Source organism: Ixodes scapularis, unplaced genomic scaffold, assembly GCF_016920785.2.
Source record: "Ixodes scapularis isolate PalLabHiFi unplaced genomic scaffold, ASM1692078v2 PGA_scaffold7__128_contigs__length_106722199, whole genome shotgun sequence".
Classification (NCBI taxonomy): Eukaryota; Metazoa; Arthropoda; class Arachnida; order Ixodida; family Ixodidae; genus Ixodes; species Ixodes scapularis.
The window spans coordinates 97154801-97177256 of record NW_024609882.1 but is presented as its reverse complement, the minus strand read 5'-3'; the positions used below and the strand labels follow the sequence as shown (position 1 = coordinate 97177256).

The window sequence follows — 22456 nt, the reverse complement described above, 5'->3', positions numbered from 1 at the left end:
GACATCCACTTGTCCGTCGAAACGGACCTCCTTCACGTCGCACACGCGGCCAGATTCATGAAACAGTTTTCTCTTCGTCATAGCACCACGAAAGAAGCTTTCTGGATTCGTAACTGCCTTAAACCCCGTCGTAATCACCCCGGGAACACTGTCCGCTAGGCTGCTAATCGCCACTGCTTCCCCCTGATGATTCTGCACCGGCTACCGAAGAAGCTTTCCGGATTCTTAGTCGCCCACTGTCATCTGTGCTGTTCGTTGCTATTACTTCGCGATGATTCTGAGCCGGCGGCACCGGCTTCCGAAGGAACTTTCCGAACTCGTAACTGCCTTAAATTCCGTCGTAATCACGACGGGGACACTGTCCTCCGTGCTGTTCGTCGCCATTGCTGCCCGATGCTCCTGCGGCGGCTACCGCCAGGTCGCGGCGAACAATAGGCGACCGCCGCGACACGGCCGGCTTGCTCGCAAGGTAATTGTATCTATCGTTTCTGTTTGTTTACTGGCAACTGTGCAGTGACTTCTTGAATGTCATGGCAAGGTTGGGTAGTAGCAAGCGCAGTCACGAACAGGAGACTCGAGGGTATAGTTTCAGTACAGTGGCGTTTCAGTTTCGCCGGGTTGTGCATCTGTCGTCTGCTATGGTCTCCGCACTACGATTTCTCACGTCGTCGTGGATTTCTCCAGACTTGTACACAGTGCAATAAGTACCTTTTCCTTCTCGTCGCTAAATATAAAACACCACGAATAACGAAACAGTTACAACTTTGCTGGCACATAAGCGAGTGAAAATTCCGCATCGGCGAAGTCAAGTGAATGCAAATCAACGTACACCGAACGCTGTGCCAGCTCACTGCATGCATTTGTTTGCAACCTCAAGAACAGACACTGAGACTAGTACTGCAGCTTAATAATACACTTGCTTTCTGCGATCGGTACTTTTCAATCAAGCCATATAATGCGGTACATGACGGAACTCGCTAATGCTTTGAAGCGCGAACACGCGCATCTTGCTACATCGCTGTGAGAAAATTGGCCACGGGAACAAGGGTCTCGTAAAACATGACTACAATCAACTTGACTTCGCTGGAGACGATAGCAGATAACAGAGGCAGGGGCCTTCTTCCAAACTTTACTCATGGCGAATTCCACTGGGCGTTTTGGAGCGCGCCGGGATCAGTCGACCAGATCCGAATTGGAGCACAAGATCCGAACGGGGTCGCGCCGCCTACGGATCCCCAGTGGAACATGACCACTGCTCCGGGATCGGCGGATGCCTTCCCGATCGGGGTCGCGCCCGGGAATCCCCTTTTCGCGGCCGCCGCGGTCGTTTCGAAGACATTCTCACTACGCGGCGCTAACACGTGTTCGACGCACGAGTGGCAGGAATGGCACAGGCGCTTCTAGCAAAGATTGCCGGAATGCCCGTAGCGCGGCAAATACCTTCTCTTCTCCTTCCTGGAAAACGAACCGGCTGTTGAGCCAAGCAAGCGGCCATTACGAATTCTTCTGATGTCGAGACAATCTAGGAGCCCAGCCCGCGACGTGCTTCTTCTTCTTCTGAGGCGAGATTCCCCACGAGAAAAGAAGTCACGTGTTTGCGCCGAGGGCTGGCCCGGCTGGCTTCCGGTTAAATCTGCCGAAATCGTGAGAGCGACTTTTCTCGTGGCGAATTCCACGGGTCGTTTTGGAGCGCGCCGGGATCGACTTTTTCGGAGCGAGCCTATTTCCCTGGGCGATCGGGATCGAGACAAAACTTGTTCCACTGGTCGTTTTGGATTAGCTCCCGCTCCAGATCTCGATCTGGATCCGAGAAAGTCGCTCCCCCGATTTTGGCGGATTCAACCGGAAGCCAGCCGGGTCAGCCCTCGGCGCACAGACGTGACCACAGTGGACGTGACTTCCTTTCTCGCGGGGCATCTCGCCTGATCTCGCCTCATAAGAAATGGTAATGGCCGCTTGCTTACCCCTTGGCTCGACAGCCGGTTCGTTTTCCAGGAAGGAGAAGAGAACAGAAGGGTGAACATGATTGTAAACCTGAGACTGGGGCAGGAAGAGAACACAACAGAAGGTAGTAAAAGGTTTTGTCGCGCTACGGGCATTCCGGCGCTCTTTGCTAGACGCTCGTGAGCCATTCCTGCCGCTCGTGCGTCGAACACGTGTTAGCTCCGCGATTGCAAAAACGTTGATGCTTGGAACTTGGAATCACCCGCTACCAGACACCTGATTTGTTTAAAAAATACCCAGGACGTTTTGGGGCAATGAATCGATCACATAGCAGGCGGTAGACGAGTAGACAGCGTTGAAAAATATTTATTCCGCCGATTGTTATGAAGGCCGATGGTGTCGGTGTCGCAGTTTTGAAGCACTGTCAGTTCAGCTCAACACCACGTTACAAAAGACGGTTTGGGGTACTGCCGGTGCTAACGCAATTTCACAGTAGAAATAGGAATTGCATGAAAGAACCGGACAGAAACACTTCATACGGTGGCGTAAATGCCGAACATATATCAGCGATGTCACTTTCCTCGGTTAGGGCTATCTGCTTTGTCAACGAATGATGAACATCTCGATAAAATAAAGAGCGGAAAATACTCCCCGTGTCAAGTTTTCTAATTACAGCCACTGGTTGATGTCGTACCGTGGTAATTCCCGGCCCTTCAAACGCACTAGCACTTTGTAGAGTCACATTTCCAGCGATTCCGCGCCGCACACGAACGAAGGTAAACAATCAAGATGGCGGAGTGTTCCCCGTATTGTCCTCGCCGTCAGCGCGGTGTGACAGGGTTGTCGGATAACAAATCGGGCAACACTGTTGCCGGGCGGCAGCAACATGTTGCCCGACTGTTGTTGCCGCGACGTGACAGGGTCGTCGGCAACACGACTTCCCCGTGTTGCCGGATAAAAGTTGTCCATCTGTTCCCTCAGTGTGACAGGGTCTTTACCCCTTGGTTCGACAGCCGGTTCGTTTTCCAGGAAGGAGAAGAGAAGGTTTTGGGGGATCGCGCTACGGGCAATCCGGCAATCTTTGCTAGAAGCTCCTGAGCCATTCCTGCCGCTCGTGCGGATCGAACACGTGTTAGCGCCGCGATTACGAAAACGTGTTCGAAACGACCGCGGCGGCCGCAGAAAGGGGATTCCCCGGCAGTTGAATGACATGAAGGCAAATGCTGATCCCGGAGCAGTGGTCATGTTCCACTGGGGATCCATCGCCGGCGCGACCCCGTTCGGGTTGTGAGCTCCATTCCGGATCTGGTGAACTGATCCCGGCGCGCTCCAAACACCCAGTGGAATTCGCCATCGGATCCAGATCGAGATCTGGAGCGGGAGCTAATCCAAAACGACCAGTGAAACATGTCGGTCTCAATCCCGATCGCCCAGTGAAATAGGCTCGCTCGAGATAAGTTGATCCCGGCGCGCTCCAAAACGACCTGTGGAATTCGCCATCAGTCTTACTCCAGAGTGCTCCAGAGTAAGGGTTTTGTACCATGGCGTTCTACCCGCGTCCTCAGTTTTTCAATTTGTGTTGTCATATGACACGACCCTCTCCCAGCCCCTTCTACTTCAGTGGAGTGAATGGTAGAGAGGAGGTCGCCTAGCTCCTCTCCAGCGTTCGCACTACTAAAGTGGAAAGAGGTGGGAGGAGCTTCTACTTCGTTCTTGACCTGTCACCGATTATAGTGTGTTTACCGCGCGTCAAAAAACATACTCTCAATTTTTGCCTGGTGATGTTCAGAAGTGTCACCAGGATCGCCGGTCTCGATCCTGGTGGTGTTCCAGCAGCGGTGGTTCGTGTGGCAGGTGCCTGTTCTGCTGCAGGTCGCTCTTTCAGTCCACGGAAGCTTCAGCAGTTAGGACGCCGTGACGACAACGACACTCGCGCGCTTTTCTCGAGCAGTTCAACTAACCACCAAGATCGCGACATGCAACAACATAACACGCCGGCTCCTTTGACGTCATTGGTTGCCACTTGCGGACCATAGAGTTATGTTGCGGACCACTTTTGATGTATGGGCAGCATAGTACGCTAAACGGTGTGCTAAACACACCAATTGGAGACGCGCTCAGTCAGATGAACAACGCTGCGAAACCGGAACCGAAACTTTCTCCCTCTCTTGTCTCCTGCTCTCTGAGCGACGTTATTTTGCAGATTTCCTTGATGTTTCCATTGACAAAACGTCTATAAAGGTAAAATAAAGGCTGATTTTTGCGAGCTTAAGCTGCTCGGCACCGTTTTGGCCAAAACAATGTACTCTGGGACTTTTTTTTTTTATTTTTTAATTTTTTTTAGTTCCAGTGCAAGTTGTTACGAGCTGTGGCTGGCAACATTGGACGCTTCTTGGCCGGGCGAGTGTTGTACACGTGCTTGATGGTGTTTGTCAAGTGAAATCGGCGCGCTCGGCCCTTTCTGCGTCAAAATGACCCGTAAGAAGATTGACAACAGACTGCGTGTTCTAATCGAGAACGGGGTTCACACCGGGCACCGGACAATGTTCGTTGTCGTCGGGGAAAAGGGACGGGATCAGGTGAGTTTTTTTCGATCGGCGCCTACGCTCCCCAGAGGCGTCCTGCGAGCATTTTGGAGTGTCGTTTCAAATATTGTGCCCATTTGGGCACACAGGAGTACACCTTACAATAAACATCGGTCGACGCTGCATTTAAGCTTGCTAATTTTCGTTTCCTTTTTTCTTCGCGCGTGGTATTTTTTTTTTTCCTGCTCGCTGAAGTTGTTTCGACCAATTCTGCATGAGGTGTTAGAACCAGAAACTGACCGTTAAGCACGTACGCCGAATTGTAAAGCCTTCAAGGGACACTGGCAGGGTATTTATGCTGGCCGAGGTTTTTAGTTGTACGTTACATGTACCCAGAACAGAATTTGCGGCTCGAAATTCGGTTTCATTCCGCCTGAAAACCGCCGATCGTGGCCTGGCCGGTTTGAGTCGCGCTCACTCTCTTCTCCGTGGTCACAGGCCGTTTTCTGAGGTTAAAGGTCCTGGCTCATTGAAAGCACACATTCAAGATTAAATATATAAAAAATACGAAACTAATTTTTTGTGGCTTCCAAAAAGCTGCAAATGCGTTGATCGAAAAAAAGGATAGAGGTACACCTAAGCACTTTTTATGAGTTGTGAATGCGAAAGCATGTACATCATTCTTTAAAAAAAATCGTAAGGGTGCAGACGAGCGGGTGATTATTAACCATGTTGAATTAACCTGAGACTGGGGTAGAGAAGAACCATCAAAACCTAGAAGAGACAGAAAATAGACAGGACGACGTCTCAAACTCAGCTAACTCATTTATTTAGTCCACCTCTCTGCCCGCATTTTCCTCCCGTGCCCAGGTGGTCATACTTCATCACATGCTCTCCAAGACGACGGTAAAGGCCCGGCCTTCTGTCCTCTGGTGCTACAAGAAGGAGCTTGGGTTCAGCACGTGAGTATGCGCCTCTCCGTCTGTGTCTTGCCAGAGTGACGGCGCTGGCCGAAACAGAGCCTCCCTTACAACTCTGCTGGCGTCAATCCTTTCCAGCTGGTCTATGACAGGCAGTTGTTGAAAAACGATGGGCCGAGCACAGTTTGGAGGGATCCACAGTGTGTTTTCTGCGATAAATAATTACAGAACCCGAGTGCATGGTTTGGGGCTTCGATCCTGATAAATGAATTAAAAAGATGTTGGGGGCCATGCAACAATTTTTGGACAGAGGTTAAACGATCCTGGGAGTTGATCTCTGTCACGTTTAGAGTAAGGGCCTGAAAAACGATTTTTCCTGCTTGCATTAGTTTTTATTTAATGAGATAGCAACTATTCAAACTTTTAGTGCCTCTTGTACTCAGTCTTCCGGGGCACGTGTGCCGTGACGTGCACTTGATTGCACCTATTGTCTTTAGCACCTTCGACGCTGCTTTTGTTTACTGCCGAGCCACGATGCGGTTGGCAGAGCGGAGGAGTAGCAGACTGTTCACAGCACGGAAGGAATTGCTTGTCAAGGGGAGAAACGCTGCGAGAAAGCTTTCGCGGACGACATGCGTAGAAAATACACAGTTGATCTGCTTTCCAGTGCCTTTCCTTTGTTCCCATTTCCTGTCTCTGGTGTGTTCACCTGTGGAGGAGTTTAGCCAGTGGGTTCTGCAAACTGTATTCTTAAAGAACCACTGAAAAGAAATGTGTGTCAAAAAATAAATTTTATGCAAAAAAAATTTTTTTTAGAGCAATATTAAAGACGCGAGACACAGTTTAGTTGGTAGTCGCTTTCTTTCCACTTGCTTTCTCTTGGCATTTCAGGCACGTGGAGGAGAGAAGCTGCGGCAATGAGAAACTGTGGCCATCATGTTGAGGTGGAAAGAGTGTAGACCATTCCGTGACATCATAGACTTTGCGCGCATAATTAAGACACAACTAAAATAAATCTCGCGCCGTCAATATTGCTCTAAATATTTTTTTTGCAGTAAATTCATTTTTTTACACGCATGGCCCTACCAGTTTGTTTAAAAAAAAAAAAAATTCCTTTTTCTTTTCACTGGCCCTTTAGGGTTGCTCTTTCATCTTGTGTCTGAACATGTGCGTATGCATATCTTGGTAAATAATTCAAATGTGTTTGAGACAAGCTTAAACAAACACAAAGCAGCTGTTTCTTCCTAATCAAATAAAATAAAAGATACATGCAGCAAATAAGAGGTTAGGGTGGTCGTTGAAAGGTATTTAAAGAGCAAGTCGTCTGCGTCTTGTGTGGGGGATGCGGTGACGTCAGAGCGACGCCGAGTTCCGTTTGGCTTTGATTGGAAGGATAGTGGGGAGACCTCGATGCTAGATGCCGTGAGGTCTACCCACTATTTTTTGAATCAGCCAATAAGAGCTTGGCATTCTGACATCATTGCAACCCCTGTGTAAGAAGCAGACAAACTTGCCCTCTGCATAAGCGTATAGTAAGGTGCGACCCATCTTGTTTGTGAAAACTGCTGTTTATAGGCGGGTGCGACTTGTAGACCAGAATATACGGTAGCTTAATCTGCAATGTTGTCTGTAAAGTCAACCTGAGACTTTAGAGGCCGACAACAGGCTACAGCGCGTTAAAATTTAGCTGAATAACAACCCACAGAATTCTAAGCGAGCAATTTAGGGAAAGGACGAAACACGGAACATCGTTCCTAATAGCTTCTTGACCTAGAACATCGCTCCTAATAGCAACCTGACACGAATCGAATCTTGCAAAGTACAGTTAAAAAAGCTAGCATTGGCCAGCCTTGTAGTACTCCGCATCTGCCAGGGCCATTACACACAGGGGCGTGTAATGCTCCTTCTTTAAGGGATAATGAATGAATGAATGAACACAGCGTTTGCTGAACATGCCTTGGTGCAAGCCTGCTTCAGAATTGGGCTGCACAGGTTAGTTGAAAGAAATAACTTGATCAGCACTGCAGGTGTAAACAATGTCATTTAGTACAGGCTTGTCTGTCTCCAGGTTTGTTTGATCTTTGCAGGAAGGTTGCATGAGAGGAGGAAATGTTTTTTCTTTTGTTGAGATTATAACAGTCAATCGATCTGTTTGAACCTGATGTTGATCGATCTGATGTGCACACACTATTCCGCGGGAGTTAACATCTTAATTCGTTGCAAAAAATGCTGTTTTGACCTTTGTCGTGCGACTTTTCACTATCATCTCTGCAACGACGACCGTTTAGGCTGCAATGGCTTCAACGACATTTACCACTCCAGCGTTACCTGTCTGTAATTTTGTAAGTACTAATAGTAAAACGTAATTAAACACCCTTACTTTCAGTCGGGTAATGAACAAGTTATTTGGAGTATTTAAATTACAGTTCAAACAACTGCGATTGAATTACTGCCCAAGTATGGTTTTTTTAAGAGTCACCCGCAGTTTATGGCCTTCCGGTTGTTAAAGGTACTGTGCAACAATGTTTGGACACCGGTCAAATGATTGGGGTAGTTTTTTTCCTGTCATTGCGCGTCTTGCCTTAATTCTTATGGCGACCACCCTGCGGCTGCAAATTGCGAAATATTCACGTTCTTTTCTTGGCTATTACGTGACGGAATTGGAAAATTGAAAAAAGCATGTGGTGGTTTCTGCATTTCTTATGGTAAGATAATGTAGAAATTTAAAACTGCAAATTCTTTCGAAGTTCAAATTGTTGCATCGCCTATTTAACGGGCATTGCTGCATCCCAACCTTTGGACAAGTGCAGGCAGGGAAGGCAATGTCTCGAGCCAGGCGTTGCTCATCAGTTTGCGACTGCCACTTGCCGGTCACCCCTCACACCAAGCTTCTATTCGGAACCTAGAATTCCTAGACAGGACGGAGTGAAATAAAGTGTGACTTTGAGAGGGCACATTTCCAAGTGTGTCGGATATTTTCGATAAATTGGGAACGTGTTTGAATGTTGATACCGGGACACGTTTCTCTGCAGGCGACACCCACTGCGAGATGTCTCAACGTATCCAAATTTGTAATAGAAGGCGTGCGACTCTTGGCTACCTCATGTTCGTTCCGTCACTTTTCAGGCACCGGAAAAAGCGTATGCGGCAGTTGCAGAAGAAGATCAAGAGTGGGAAGCTGGACGTGAACGAGGAGGATCCATTTGAGCTGTTTGTTGCGGCCACAAACATCCGCTACTGCTACTACCAGTGAGTGGCCCCTTGCTCCGGCGTGCCTCGCTTCCCGACCACCGAGGCACGGTCTGCCCGCGCTTTCTAGGACAAACATTTTTTGGAACGTCGCATTTGCAATAGTGGCTTAAAAGATTGTATTTTCGGTCACCTTTTAAATTTGTGAAACTGCATAATTTTGCTAATTCTCTAAATGACTCCCAGTATCGTCGATGGATGTAGATTGACTGCACGGATAATGGTGCATCGAGGCAATGCGTTGTATTTTGCGTGGTCGGCTAACCAGTTCAACGTCTCGCTTTTGCCACGCGTTGGACGGTGTCCTGTTATAACCGAGTGTGTGTCAACGGAACTCCGAAGGATGTTTGCCTTATCTGGAATTTACAAAAAATAACCACAATTTTTATTATACGCACGGCAGGTAACGATTACGCAGCATATAGTGTGACACATTTGCGTAAAAGCTGCTCTTTTCTCGTAAATGTACAATTCTCAAAGTAGCCGCAATAAGGCTGCGTTTTTGTTTATTGCAGTAGCCAAAGCTCCATCTCGTTTTAACGTTTGGAAGTGTGTTTCTCACTCCTATTGTTTTTGTGGGGCGCAGCTGAGGTGCACAATCCATGTGTGATTCTCTCTGATTATCCTTAATGCCGCTCCGAATTTGTTGGAAGGGGGCTGTGTGCAATGAACGTTAGTCCATTATATCTACTATTTTACTTTTTCTGGGTTTTTACGACTGGGTTTGTCCGCTCTAGTCTAGATTTTTTCCTGTGTTTTGATCTGTACAGTTCAGATTATACATTTACCGTATTTTCCGGATAATAGCCCACACCCGGTGCATATTAGGCGGAGGCAAATTTCAGATAAACTATTTTCTCTTAAATAGTCCGCGCCTAGTGGTGTTTGTCTGCATATAAAAAAATCTAGTTTCCTGCTACCTAAACAAATTCCCCGTTATTAGCTCAGAAATAGGCTGTATAATACATAACTTTTAGTGGGTCCTATACAACCTCTGATGTTAACCAAATACCGGTATTGTCCTTCTTTTTTGCCTATGGACTCAGTGGCACTTGATGCGATCAATGTGGCTGGCGTTATTAATTATTTGAAGCTTTCATCCTGTGCTGGAATATATGGGATCAACAGAAAGTTCTTCAAAAATTCAGATATGTATTGTTCAATAATTCTCTCAAAACTTTATATGCAGTCCATGGCATAGTCCTAAGGGGTTGGGTGGTTGGGAAGGTGGTTCCTTTACCCATATCTGGCGAAAAGCGGAACCCGTCCAATTATCGACCGATTTCTTTGACAAATGTGCCATGTAAAATATTTAAACACATAATTTGTTTGCAGTTGATAGATTCTCCTGAAACTAATGACTTCTTCACAATTTCAAACATGGCTTTAGAAAACATTTTTTGTGTGAGACGCTGCTATTATCTTTCACGCATGATCTCCATCATTCTCTTGATAATCATGGTGAAACTGATTGTGTATTTTAAGATTTCTCAAAAGCCTTTGGCAAAGTTTCCCACAAGCTCCTTCTTTATAAATTACAATCACTTAACATTGACTCCTATACAGTGAAACCCGTTTAGAACAAACCCACGTAGAGCGAACTATTGTCGATATCGAACTCACGAAAGATTGAAATAAAAATGCATGTAAAAAATTGCGGTGGCTTAGCTCGGCTATGCTAGGATATACGTAGCGTGAGCTTATGTGCACGAAATGAGAGGTGCTTCGGTGCAGCGTCAGACATTGCTACTGCGCAATGGAGGCGCACAGCTGGGCACACGGCGCCAGTGCGTCTGCCGCTGCTATGACGTCACTCCTCTGGAATGCGCAGACCGGCGAGGTGGGCGCGGCGGCGGCTTTGCGTGGCTCTCATAATGAGCCGTGCTCATTATGCGAGCCGTGCTCATTATGCGGAGCTCCGCCGCCGCGCGCTCCGCATAATGAGCACGGCTCATTATGAGGGCCACGCGAAACTGCTCAACTTCGGCCAGTGTAGCTAACGCTACAAAAGTATGTTTTACAACTGACAACATATTGGCTATATCGAACTTTTTCCCCCCGGGAAGGCTTCTAAAACGCGCAAACAATCGTCTTCTAGCCTGTCCCTTCCCCCAAAAAAGTAGGAAAGAAAGAAAATTTCAAAAGCTCTAGTTGCGATCAAAATTGAGCGAAGAGAAGCTAATCAGAAGGGGAGAAAGCTAAAAATTACACTCTGCACGCACTCACAGAAAAAAAAGATATTTTCATCCCACAGCATTTGCCCACGAAGAGAAGCGATTCAGAAAGGGAGATAAGCTAAGAGAACAAACCCTGCACGCATGCAGAAAAAAACAAAAACAAAAAAAAACAACTTGTTACAAGGCAGAAATGAAGAGATGAGAAAGAAAGAGAAGCTCTCGCTTACAACAAACTCATCGTGGAAGTTCATTGTAAATGTTTTTTGCTAGATCAATCTATTTGCTATATCGAACTGATCGTAGCGTTTCCTGCTGTTCATTTTAAACGGGTTTGACTGTATACTAAATTGGATTGATGCCGTTTTAAATAACCACCTAAAATCCGTTACTGCTAATAATATGAATTCTTGTATTGTTCCAGTCACCCCGGATGTCCCACAAGGCTCAATGTGTGGCATGCTACTCTCTCTTGAGAGCAATCCTCTGGCTTCAATGTCCGTCTATATATATCTTGGTGTTCATGTAACGTCTAACCTTTCTTGGAAGGTTTATATTGAATATGTAATTAACAGTGATAACCATATATTAGAATACTTAAAAAGAAATTGCTTTCTCGCTCCGTCTTCATTGAAACCAACCATGTACAAAAGCCTAATCCATCCAAAATTAGAATATGCTGCTGCTGTGTGAGGTCCCGCTCACTCGTCACTACTGAATCCATTCAAAACTCGCTCAGCTCGTTTCGTATTGACAAACTGTCGTCGCACTGCTAGCGTTTCTTCCATGAAAAAGACTAGTTCTGCCGTTGCTAATTCACAGCTGAAAATCTGGTTTGTGTCTTTTTCATAAGCTATTTCATAAAAATGTCACCCCTCGTCATAAACTAGTTACTTCAGCTTTGTACATCTCTGCTTGTCATAAGGTAGCCATAAGGTTTGCATTCCAAATTTTAGAATGTCACTATTTTGATGTTCTTTCGTGTTTCAAACATAGGCTGGAACCACCTTCCCTCTTCGATTGCTAACATCACCAATACTGTTTTGTTTAAACATACTGTTGCTTATATGTGCACTTTATAGCTAATATCTTGGAGTTCTCTCCCCTCTTCAATGGTTTCCATTTTGACTCACATTTTAAGTAAGATTTAACAATATAAAGTACCCTATTTTTCGCAAAGCAAATGACGTAGTGTCTTTTATTAATTTTTTTTAACGTCAAATCACTCATTATCCCGAAGTTTTCGGAATTGAGGGGAGTTTCCCTTGAAGTCCGACCGCAGCCGACACTGATTGGACGTAGTCCATCAAGCAGCGCCAGAAGTGCTTCGTCTCTATGCATCTGATATCACCGGCGAAGGCAATCGTGCGCAGCAAGTGCGCCGTGATCCCGCCCTTTTTTCTGCGCACGATAGTTTAGCGGTGATGGAAGACGCACAAAGATGAGGAACGCCATTGTGCGCTTTGGGTTCCCCTTAATTGGCTTGGATGGATCGTTAGCGTGACTGTGGGACCGAGAAGGAGTCCCCAGGGTCTCACAGATGCTCACTGCAGAGATACGTTGGTTGTGCGTCAAAAGGCCCCTGGGTGGTGGAAAGGAATCCCCCATCCTTTATGTGGCAGATCCCTCCCTTCAATTTGATCCGTTGTGTAGCGAGCGTGTCCCCCCGTGCAGCGAGACGCACAAGATCCTGGGCCAGACGTATGGGATGCTGGTGCTGCAGGACTTTGAGGCCATGACGGCCAACGTGCTGGCACGCACCATGGAGACCGTGGAAGGGGGCGGCCTGGTGGTGCTCCTGCTCCAGTCCATCTCCTCCCTCCGGCAGCTCTACACCCTCGCCATGGTGGGCATGCGGGGCTTGGGGCCAGAGCACATTCCTAACCTACCAAACGCGCCTTGGTTTTCCTCTCCACGGCAACATTGGCCCGAGGCCAAAGTTGCCGGACGGAGCCAAAGTTTCGGTTTCGATTTCTTCTCCTGTTTGAAGTAAGATTTAACGATGCATGTATTCATTTTTCGTGAAGCAAATGATGAAGTGTCTTTTATGACTGCTTTTTAATGTGAAATCACTCCTTATACCAAAATTTTCAGAATTGAGTGGAGCTGCACTTTAAGGTTGTTTCTTAAAGTTAGGTCGGTTACCTGACTTTGACCAGTTGCAGCTCTCACAATATTTATTTATTTATTTACCCTCAGGGCCACAGGCGTTACAGATGAGGGTTAAGTACACAAATAAAAAGAAAAAGACAGCATACAGCAAAAAGATTATACAGTAGTGAGGGCTCTTTACGAAAAAAGGTTATTATGGCAGTTCTAAAACGCATACTATCAGGGATTTCGGCGATGACTCCAGGAAGGGGATCCCACATTGTTGAGGTGCAACTAGACGGAATGCCAACTTTGTGATGGTGATCGGTGCATGCTGAAACATAATGAGGTGCTGTTAGTTGTGAAAGGAGAGGTAATGATAAGCTTGATCTCATGGCAGTCATGCTAGATGTACGATGGCAGTTGGAAAGCGTAAAACGAGATAAGTGATTTTGAAGAGATTTCAATCGTGAAATAAGCTATTCATGACATGGAGCCCAGATGCAAGCCGCATATTCTAATTTAGTGTGTACTAATCTTTTATAAAGTAGTAATTTTAATGAAATGGGTGCAACAGATAAAAATATTTTCCGGAGATAACGTAGCGTGTGATTCACATTATTTACAACATAATTGATTCAAAGCATCCATGCAGGACAGGTTATTGTCACGAATAAAAAATTTTTTACATATGTGAAACTCAACATGAATGTTTAATGAGGAAAACTTGCACCTACCAACTAAAAAGGCAGGTATCGAGCGTCATGTGTCAGCAACAGAGGGGTGACTGTCTCGAAGCTGCGCGTTACTGCCGATTTTATACGCCGGATACATTCAGGAACGTTCTAAACCAGAGCACTCGGCAACAGTCAAGAGCGGGTTGTAAGGCTTCAGAAGAACTACGGTGCGCGCACCATAGTTTTCCGATTTAATGGTCTTTGTTTGGAGGCGTGAGATACGGTGAAGGTCTAGCGAAGGTAATGTCTGGAGGTGGGCTAGTCGGTGGTGCATTGTAAACATATAAATAAAAGAGCGCAAACAAACACAAGGACAAGTAGAAGAAGGGACACAGACACAGCGCTGATTCACGGCTTACTCTCTTTTTTGTCTTCTTAAAACACATCAACATGAGAAGACAAAGAAATAAAAAGAAGAATCCAACATGTTGGATATCCTCACTGTCATGTGCCGTCCGAAGAGTTTCTAACAGAAAGTATGCCATTACGAAAAACAGATGAAGAAGGAAAATAAGTAGTGGAGAAACATATAACTAAGCATTGTTCCAACTCTGGTCTGAGCAAAGCCAAAAGTACAGCGCGAGCCCCAAAGCTTTGTGCGTACCTGTCTTGCACGCGGCCTCGTGGTGTGGGGGCACCGTTTTTAGGCTGCATGTGCGCACTTGTAGCTATAGGATCGCTTCCACGGAATCAGAAAGAAAGTATTAAACGAACACGCCTAAACTCCAAACAAACTCAAACTCTTCACTGGATAACGCAACTGACTCTGAACTTGCGCATAGATCGGGACCGTGTTGTCAAATGTAAAAAGCTTCATGAATTTCCCTAGCCATTTTTTGTGAATGTTTCAATGTCACCTAGCTGAGGAGAACAGCCGCACCTATTGCAATGAACGGCTAGGTGACCTGAAGGTAAAGACCTCAAAGACAGAGAATGCTCCCGTGCTCTAACATTAATACATCTGCACGTCTGCCCAATACACACTTTACCACAGGAAAAGGGTATCTTATACATGACCCCCACAGCACAAGTTACATATTTGATGCGATGGTTTATCCCACACCCTACATGTTGAAGTCCTGCTCTCTCAATGGAAGCGGACAAACAAGATAACTTGGAAGGTGCTGAAAAGACTATAGGGACTTGGTATTTAACAGCCACTTTTTTAATCCTGTGGGAGAAGCTGCGCAAATATGGTATTACCACCGGTGGAGAAGCAGGTTTTTGTCTAGCGTTGTCAAGTATGCTAAAGGGATTCCCGAATAATTTTAAAAGTGTACTCCGCTACCCCCCATGACAAGTTTCGGGAAACCCGCTTTTGTTAACCTATCGACTTGAACCAGAAAGGAGTCACTTTTAAAAGCTTGTATTGCAAATGGGTGACCCTGACGGAGTGGTTGGGAGAACAATCCGCACACACTGCCCGGCTGCCACTTTGCAGGACGTGCACGCGAGGTACCGCACGGAGGCACACCAGGAGGTGGTGGGGCGCTTCAACGAGCGCTTCATCCTGTCGCTGAGCTCGTGCGAGGCCTGCCTGGTGGTGGACGACCGGCTCAACATCCTGCCCGTGTCCACGTCGGCTGCCGGCATCGCCCCGGTCCCTCGGGCGCCCCAGGCAAGTCTTGGGGCCACTTGGGTGCCAATTGAGAGAGAGACGACGGTCGGGGAATAAGGGCCAAAAGGTGCTCTCCATGCCCGGATGAGTGCCCCCTCCGTTCTTTCGACGTGGTCGAAAAACGAGAGAAGGACTCACAAAGTCTTCTCATTCGAAAGGTGTTAGAAGACCCACGGAGGACCTTGCGAGTGCCAGTCATGGGGGCAACTCTGGCGACGATGGGGGATGGCAGTCGCGGGTCGTACGCGCCCACGGCGTAAGAAATACATCAACTCAGAGTTACAAACAAACCGGAGCGCCCCTAGCGGATACCACCGGCGCCGCTCATTCGCGATGGAGCAAGAAGCTCGCCGTCGCCCATAAACAGGCCATTGAAGTGCGATGTCGTCTGTGTCGGGAGGAGTCTCTGTGCTCTTTTTTGCGTTGGAATTGTTGATTCTCATTTTATGCACGAAATATTGCGGCTCGGAAGAGCTCAGCAATTGTTGCTCAATGAAACGCGATTTCATTGAAGACGTTTCATAGAATAGTAAAAATTTCATTGAATGCCGTTTCATAGAACACCATCTCATCAAATCGCCTGACAACGTTTCATTGAATTTTGTTCCTGTTATCAAATTACTGCATATATAGTGACTACATTCTTCATTTTTGCACTTAGAATTGGTTTCTGATAGTGACTACTGAGTAGGCTTTCACGAAAATTATGTTGTTTAGCTTTTGCGAATTACCCGAATGGTAAAAAAAAAGATATTGCTTTTCTTCTTCACCAAAGCGAACAGACTGGACATTTATACTAACCGAGCCAAACTTTCCTACTGTATTTTGAGTGTTGTTTATCCCGTGCAATATTTTTGGTCGTGTTCGAGTTTTTTTTTGTTTTTTTTGTTAGAGAGTTAAAGGGAAGCTACGGAGCTTCTTGGAAAAAATGAGTTAGAAGTGAGTTCTAGTGTATTTTTACCCCGTGAACCCGAATACCCAAACCATTTGCTGCGTAAGTATTCTTAAACGCAAGAAAAACGCGAAAGATAGTCGCTGTACGTGACGTCATCGACGGATCTTTTGGCTTGCCAAGGCTAGGGAGGCGGGGCTTCAGTCCTATATTGAAATTGCTCGTACGGCTCTCCGGCGCGTCGCATTGAAATATAATTTTGATATCTATTATTCTAAAAGCCAAATGAACGCAATTCAAGCGTTTTTTCTCAAATGTAGAAGTGCCCCATCTTCCCTTTAAACAGTTTGCTTGTGTGTATGTCCAGCCATACAAGTTTGTAAATTGGGGTGCGAATTTTAGAATATTTGTTTTTGTACAGATTCGAATGGCCATTGGGACGAATTTATTACGATTAGAGGAACAAATGTATGTTTTGCTAAATTATCCAAGCACGAAGGAGCGTGCAGCGAGTGTACTTACGCGTACTGCACATGCTATTAAGCAAATTTTTTGTTCTGCCTAAGCGATTTCTTTTAGATTTGTGTCGTTTTCCGTACTTGAGCATTTCATCATCATTGGGTATGGAAATAGTTGTTGCTGCCGATCCTACCATTCTTTTGACCCTTTCGCAGCAAAGGCAGATTATGCTGGCATTACACACAAAATAAGAATGTAGCCACTCAGTCCTATATCTCGAGCCACGGCGCAGTGCATTGATAGAACTGTAGTGCAGCAGTACGATGAGCAGGATTCTAGAAAATATTAGAAAGTTTCAATATTCTCAAAACCCGATGAAGCTACTGCGGTAAAAAGAAACCAAAAATGAATCGCCAATGGACAGAGTGTGCAAGTAAAGGCAGTGGTGACAGGAAGTGCAGGGCGTCTTTTCCCGGGACATTGTCCTCTCAACCATGCTCTCAACAATGAACGTACGCGGGTCGCGCAAGCAGACGATTGGGTGAAAGTAAGAAGGGAGAAGGAAACTCGAGGCTACAGGTGCCAGAAAAGCCTGGTTCAAAATTGGCACGCGGCGTTCCACACCATTCGCTCGTACGAATAGGAAACTCCGCCCCGGTGGTTCAACTAATGGCTTCTTCAAGATGGCCGCCATGGTATCGCAACCTGAACATACACGAAAAAGCAACAAAACATACCCATAAGGTCTGTGCCTATTTTTCTTTTAGCTCGCTTCGCAAAAAAACAGAAGTAGCATGCGTCATACAAGAAAAAATAAACTCTACGAGCGATTTAACAACTTCAGCTCGCCACACCAGAACGAATGCAGCCAACCTGCTGTCCGCTTTCTTTCTCCACTCTTCGATCGCTCTCTTTCTGGGTCTTTCTCCGGGGACTACCGACGTGGGTGCTGACGACTTGCCGCCTTCCGCAGGACCCGGAGGCGTCTGAGCTGGCGTCCCTGCGGGCGTCCCTGGAGGACAGCCAGCCCCTGGGGGCCCTGGTGGCCGTGTGCAGCACCTGCGACCAGGCCCGGGCCCTGCTCAAGTGCGTGGACGCCGTCGCGGAGAAGACCTTCCGCACCACGGTGGCCGTGACGGCCGCCAGGGGCCGGGGCAAGTCTGCCGCCCTGGGCCTGGCCGTGGCCGCGGCCGTGGCCTTCGGCTACTCCAACGTCTTCGTGACGGCCCCCAGTCCGGAGAACCTCAAGACCCTCTTCGAGTTCGTGCTCAAAGGCTTTGACGCGCTCAAGTACGAGGTGGGTGGCACGGCGCAAGTCATGCGGGTATGACGCGAGTACGATCTGACGGGCGTGTTTGCCGCATCCAACAAAGTGGTCCCTCGATGTCTGCCCAATGACGTCGACGTCATGAGAGTGTCATCTCGTCTCAGGTCGCGACCCTGGCTTCGGCAGCCGTGGATGAGGACACCGTAACGACCGTGACACTCGTGTTTGCCCATGCGTTTTGCCGGAACTTATACAACCAATCACGAGGAATGCGACATCCGAAAGCTTGACACTCCGGCTTTTGAGGCGTCATTTGTTGCCATCTGGGTACTGCTTTGGACGTATGGATAGAGGAAAACGCTAAATGTCCCAGTCGAAGACGCCCTTTGGGCGCCGTAGCGCTGGTTTCCGCTGGCTACGGTCGCCTTGCCGACCGACGCACCCGTTCTGGTCGCACCGAACACGACTACTTCAGCCAAGGTTGCGGTGAAAACGCGTCGGTTAAAGAACATCTACGTCGACGACGGTCTTTCTATTTGTCCCAGTTTCAGGTTAATTATCGTCGCTCCAGGCAAATGCCTGTTTGCCATAGTGGCGTCGGTTACCGTGCGGCCGATTCAGTTGGAGTCTCGTTACTAACGGCATAGGTGCGGGAAGGTGACGTAGCTTCCCTATGACGTGGGCCGGGCAGCTCGTTTTACTGATCTAAATGTTCTAGTATTTCTCGAACTCTGGTGTCACGATCGAGCGGAGAGGTACAACTAAAGGCTGTTGCAGGTTAAGAAGCATGATTGAGCTTTTCCTGCAAATCCCTCTTTCCACCTTTGTGTAGCAAATGCTGGAGTTGAGGAAACCGGCCATCGTGGGCGAGCGGAGAGCTTTGTGGGAGCTGCTCGCCCCAATTTTTCTTAACCCACAACCAACTATAGCTGGACATATTTTTTAAGGGTCGAGAATTGTAAACTTTTCAGTTTATTGGAATAAGAACGGTCCGTCCGACGAAATAGTTTCCCCACGCATTTTACGGTAGCAGTGTGCACTCGTTAACCATACTGCGTGTTGACTTAATCCTTAATCTTCAAATTATTAAAAAAAAAAGCATGCAATCTCTCAAAATATTTTTATGTAGTCATAATTGTTTTTTGTTTTTCTGATTATAAAAACGTCTTACTCCATCGGATCGATTTCTGGTTGAAATTAACGCAAACATCTTTAAAAAACAAGTGGCTTTTAAGGGCAGCTTTCTCTTAATGCATGCGAGAGTAAGACAGTGTATTGAAACAGGCCGTATTTATTTGAACCGACATGCCGTTACAGTCAAGTGCGTAGACGTTGCTTCATTTTGGCAGCGGGTTTTCAATGTTGACGCGCTGACGCGCAAGTCACGGGCACTACCTAGCTCGTCATTGTGGCCGCTGTTGCTCTTGTCATCCGAAGCCGTCTCATATTCACGAGCAATGTCAGAATCGCTCTGGGAGGCAAATTCGAGGTCTTCAGCATCGCTGCTGTCCGAACAACTGCAAGAAACAGCTCTTTTCCAGGGGACATCGCCATCACCGGCATTCCTCGTGCCTGCCACCATTTTCAAATCACCGTTGCCAGGCCATTGACTGTTGTCAGGCTAAACATGCAGCAAAGGCACGAGCTACAATTTTTTTCTGGACTTCTACTGCCCCCTGGTCTTGAAAACAGAAACCAAAACCAATTACCGATAGTAACTCATCTTTGGCGCAGAGAGCGGCACGGCGTCGGTGTGGACGGGTGTGGCTTGTCATTGGCAATATTGGTACAAACTCTAATGACGAGTACAGGTTGGGCCTGGGGGGCTAAAGGGTTAACTCCACCGAAGGTGAAAGGCACTGCCCCAGCGAGTCAGTCGGAGTGACGGAGCGGAATGCGTGACTTTTCTCCGCAAGAGGACTGTACTCAAATGGTGGTGCCTCGACGCGGTCCTCGCTCCGATTCTCGGACCAACTCGCCGGTGCATTCTCCGTCTGCCGAGTTGCACTGGAACGAAGCGTGGACCCTCGTCTGTGGACCGCAGGAGCACCAGGATTACGAGGTGGTGCAGTCGAGCCAGCCGGAACTGAACAAGGCGGTGGTGCGGGTGACGGTGTTTCACGAGGAGCACCGGCAGGTGGTGCAGTGGGTGCACCCTGGGGACTCGCACCTGCTGGGCCAGGCGGAGCTTCTGGTGGTGGACGAGGCGGCGGCCATCCCCCTGCCCCTGGTCCAGAAACTGCTCGGGCCCTACCTCGTCTTCCTCTCCTCCACCGTCAACGGGTGAGGAAAGTTGTCTCCGCAATGGGCGGGCCGTTGTTGGCTGCCGACAAAATTGGCGCACCGTCTGGGCCGGCTTGCAGATTGCTGCGCCTGTCTCGCTTGACAAGTCCTATAGCCGCTTGAAGGATTTTCGGGTCGCGTGGCCGGTTCCATGGAGAGAAAGTGCATGGCGCTCTGCTGAATCTGCCCATCATTTTAATTATTCTCACTTAATGCGACCGTCCCCAGAAACCACCTTATACGTGCATTTTCCAAAGTGCGCGAATGTGGCTAATCTTACTTGCATTTCTAGTCAGTCCCCATTTTTGGAGCCAGTCAGTCCCTGTTACTCCGGAAAAGATGCCCATATCGATTGGCAAACCAAACCGGGTGTGGTCGGACAATGTTCCCGACAGTTGGCCAACGCAATGCGAGTTGCCACGCGATCCACCGGGAAGGTCCGCTATTTTTTTGTCCTCTGGGCAGCACAGCCTCTGTGCCTTTGTGGATGTTTGTTTTCGTGTCGAGTGTTTTGCGGCTGCGTTTTTCGAGTTAAATCGTGCGATAGGGACGACGTCTTCACAAAAGTGTTTCTTTAATCTGGACAGCATTAAATATTCAACATCCTTCCCAGCCTCAGAAAACTACAGCTAGAATTTTAAAACTCATCTGAAGGTCAAAAGAATCCCGCGGCTGCCTCGGCATTGTCCCCGTTTTTCGGCGCAGTGTTCAGTTCGGCCTAACCCAACCAAGCCAACTACATTATCTAAACAAATGAAAGAATGAGCGTGGAAGTGGGGGAGCAATGAACACAACCAGCTTGTTTGGGAGTAGAGACTACCGTTATCGCTTTTATGAATGCCGTAATTGATTTGACTAGCCTACGTGAAAGTGCGGAACGACGCAACGGGCATCATCACTGACTCGGGGTTGCTAACCCTGTCAAACCCCGAGGTCTCGCAATGACGCGTCGCAGGGAATGGGACAAAACGGCCGTCGATCGGGAATTAGTTTCCACAGAAAACTCTCCGGCGGCGCGAGAGAATTGGATGCGGTAGACGCGGGCGCCGTGCGCTTCGAGGGTTTTCCCGAAGCCGCTCGCATTTGGAATGCTCTAGAAAGCGAAATACCAGCGACGCTCGCTTCCCACGACAGTTTGGCGGTGCACCGGCCTTCGCCTTTACGGTTTGCCATCTGTCCGGGGGTTCTTTCGTTTACGACACGCAGGGTACGAAACGGACGCCGCTCGAGAGAGTCCCCTGTCGGGGACGGAGGTAAAAGATGCGGACGACCGTGCTCGGTTGCTCGTATTGGCGGGACTATGGTCACCTACAAGATGAAAATGGGGGGCTTCTTTTTTGAATGCCCGGTCTCTGGCACTCGCTCTCCGCCTTCACCACGCTGTAGCTGTGTGAGCACGCTCGAGGCCCATGAGACGCCGACGTGCGGTCGAAGGTTGGAAACTCGTGCCAGAGGCAGGACGACTAAAACTCCTCTTTGCCGTTCTCGTGCGAGTGTTGTCTCGGCGGCTGAGAGGGCCCTCTGTTGCAGGTACGAAGGCACGGGCCGCTCCCTCTCCCTCAAGCTCATCCAGCAGCTCCGGCAGCAGTCTGCGGCCGGGGACGCTGGAAAGTCCTCCAGCGGTGAGTCACTGCTGCGCCAACAAAGCAATGGCGCCCTTCTAGTCTTGCCGGTTTAACAAGTACCGTAATACCCCCGTCGTCGCCCACGCCCCCTGCCACCCAAAATTCATAAAAAAGGTGGGGTGGGCCACGTCTCAGTGGGTACGCGCAAATCTTAAAAAATCTAAAATAAGCCCATTTTTCTGGAGGTATCTAGCACGACTGCACGGGAGATACATTCAACTCAAAACTCTCATTAGCTTCATTGTTTTATACTACGAGAAATGTTTGTGAAAAAAGTTTTACTATTGCAAAGTCTGTTGCTTGCATATGCATACAGCGCAAGCATTTGTTCCGTAAAAGCACATTCCTAAAGCCGCTATGTTCTTTTTGTTAGTAAAAAAAAAAAAGGAGTCGACAACAAACTAGAAAACCAACCAGGCACAACGAGCGAGCGAATGAGCGGAAGAAGCAACGCTGGGGAAGCGGGAAAGCCGACGAAAGACGATCGCATCGACAAATGCCTCGGCATTGGGCTAAGTCGGGCACCTTGTCAGTTGCGTGCTCAATTGCAAGGAGCAGGCTCTTGCGCAACTTCCTTGGGTGCATCCATAGGTGCAGGTTTGTGCGCAGCGTGCTGTCAATGTGGGTTGAGGCGGTGTTGCTGCATGGCGTGGACGGCGCCACGAACACGGG

The 22456-nt window shown here is 48.0% G+C and overlaps 1 protein-coding gene across 1 annotated transcript in view; it reads left to right on the top strand.

Moving 5' to 3' along the window:
- Positions 1–4312: 4312 nt before the first annotated feature.
- The window catches only part of LOC8025667 (RNA cytidine acetyltransferase), a 98340-nt gene continuing 80196 nt past the window's right edge, over positions 4313–22456 (top strand). Inside the window, exons 1-8 of the mRNA XM_029989704.4 lie at positions 4313–4523; positions 5340–5431; positions 8516–8638; positions 12487–12658; positions 15082–15258; positions 17583–17906; positions 19921–20159; positions 21690–21781. Of these exons, the coding sequence (XP_029845564.2) occupies positions 4416–4523; positions 5340–5431; positions 8516–8638; positions 12487–12658; positions 15082–15258; positions 17583–17906; positions 19921–20159; positions 21690–21781 (1327 nt within the window). The 5' untranslated portion in view covers positions 4313–4415. The remainder of the gene's footprint in view (positions 4524–5339; positions 5432–8515; positions 8639–12486; positions 12659–15081; positions 15259–17582; positions 17907–19920; positions 20160–21689; positions 21782–22456) is intronic.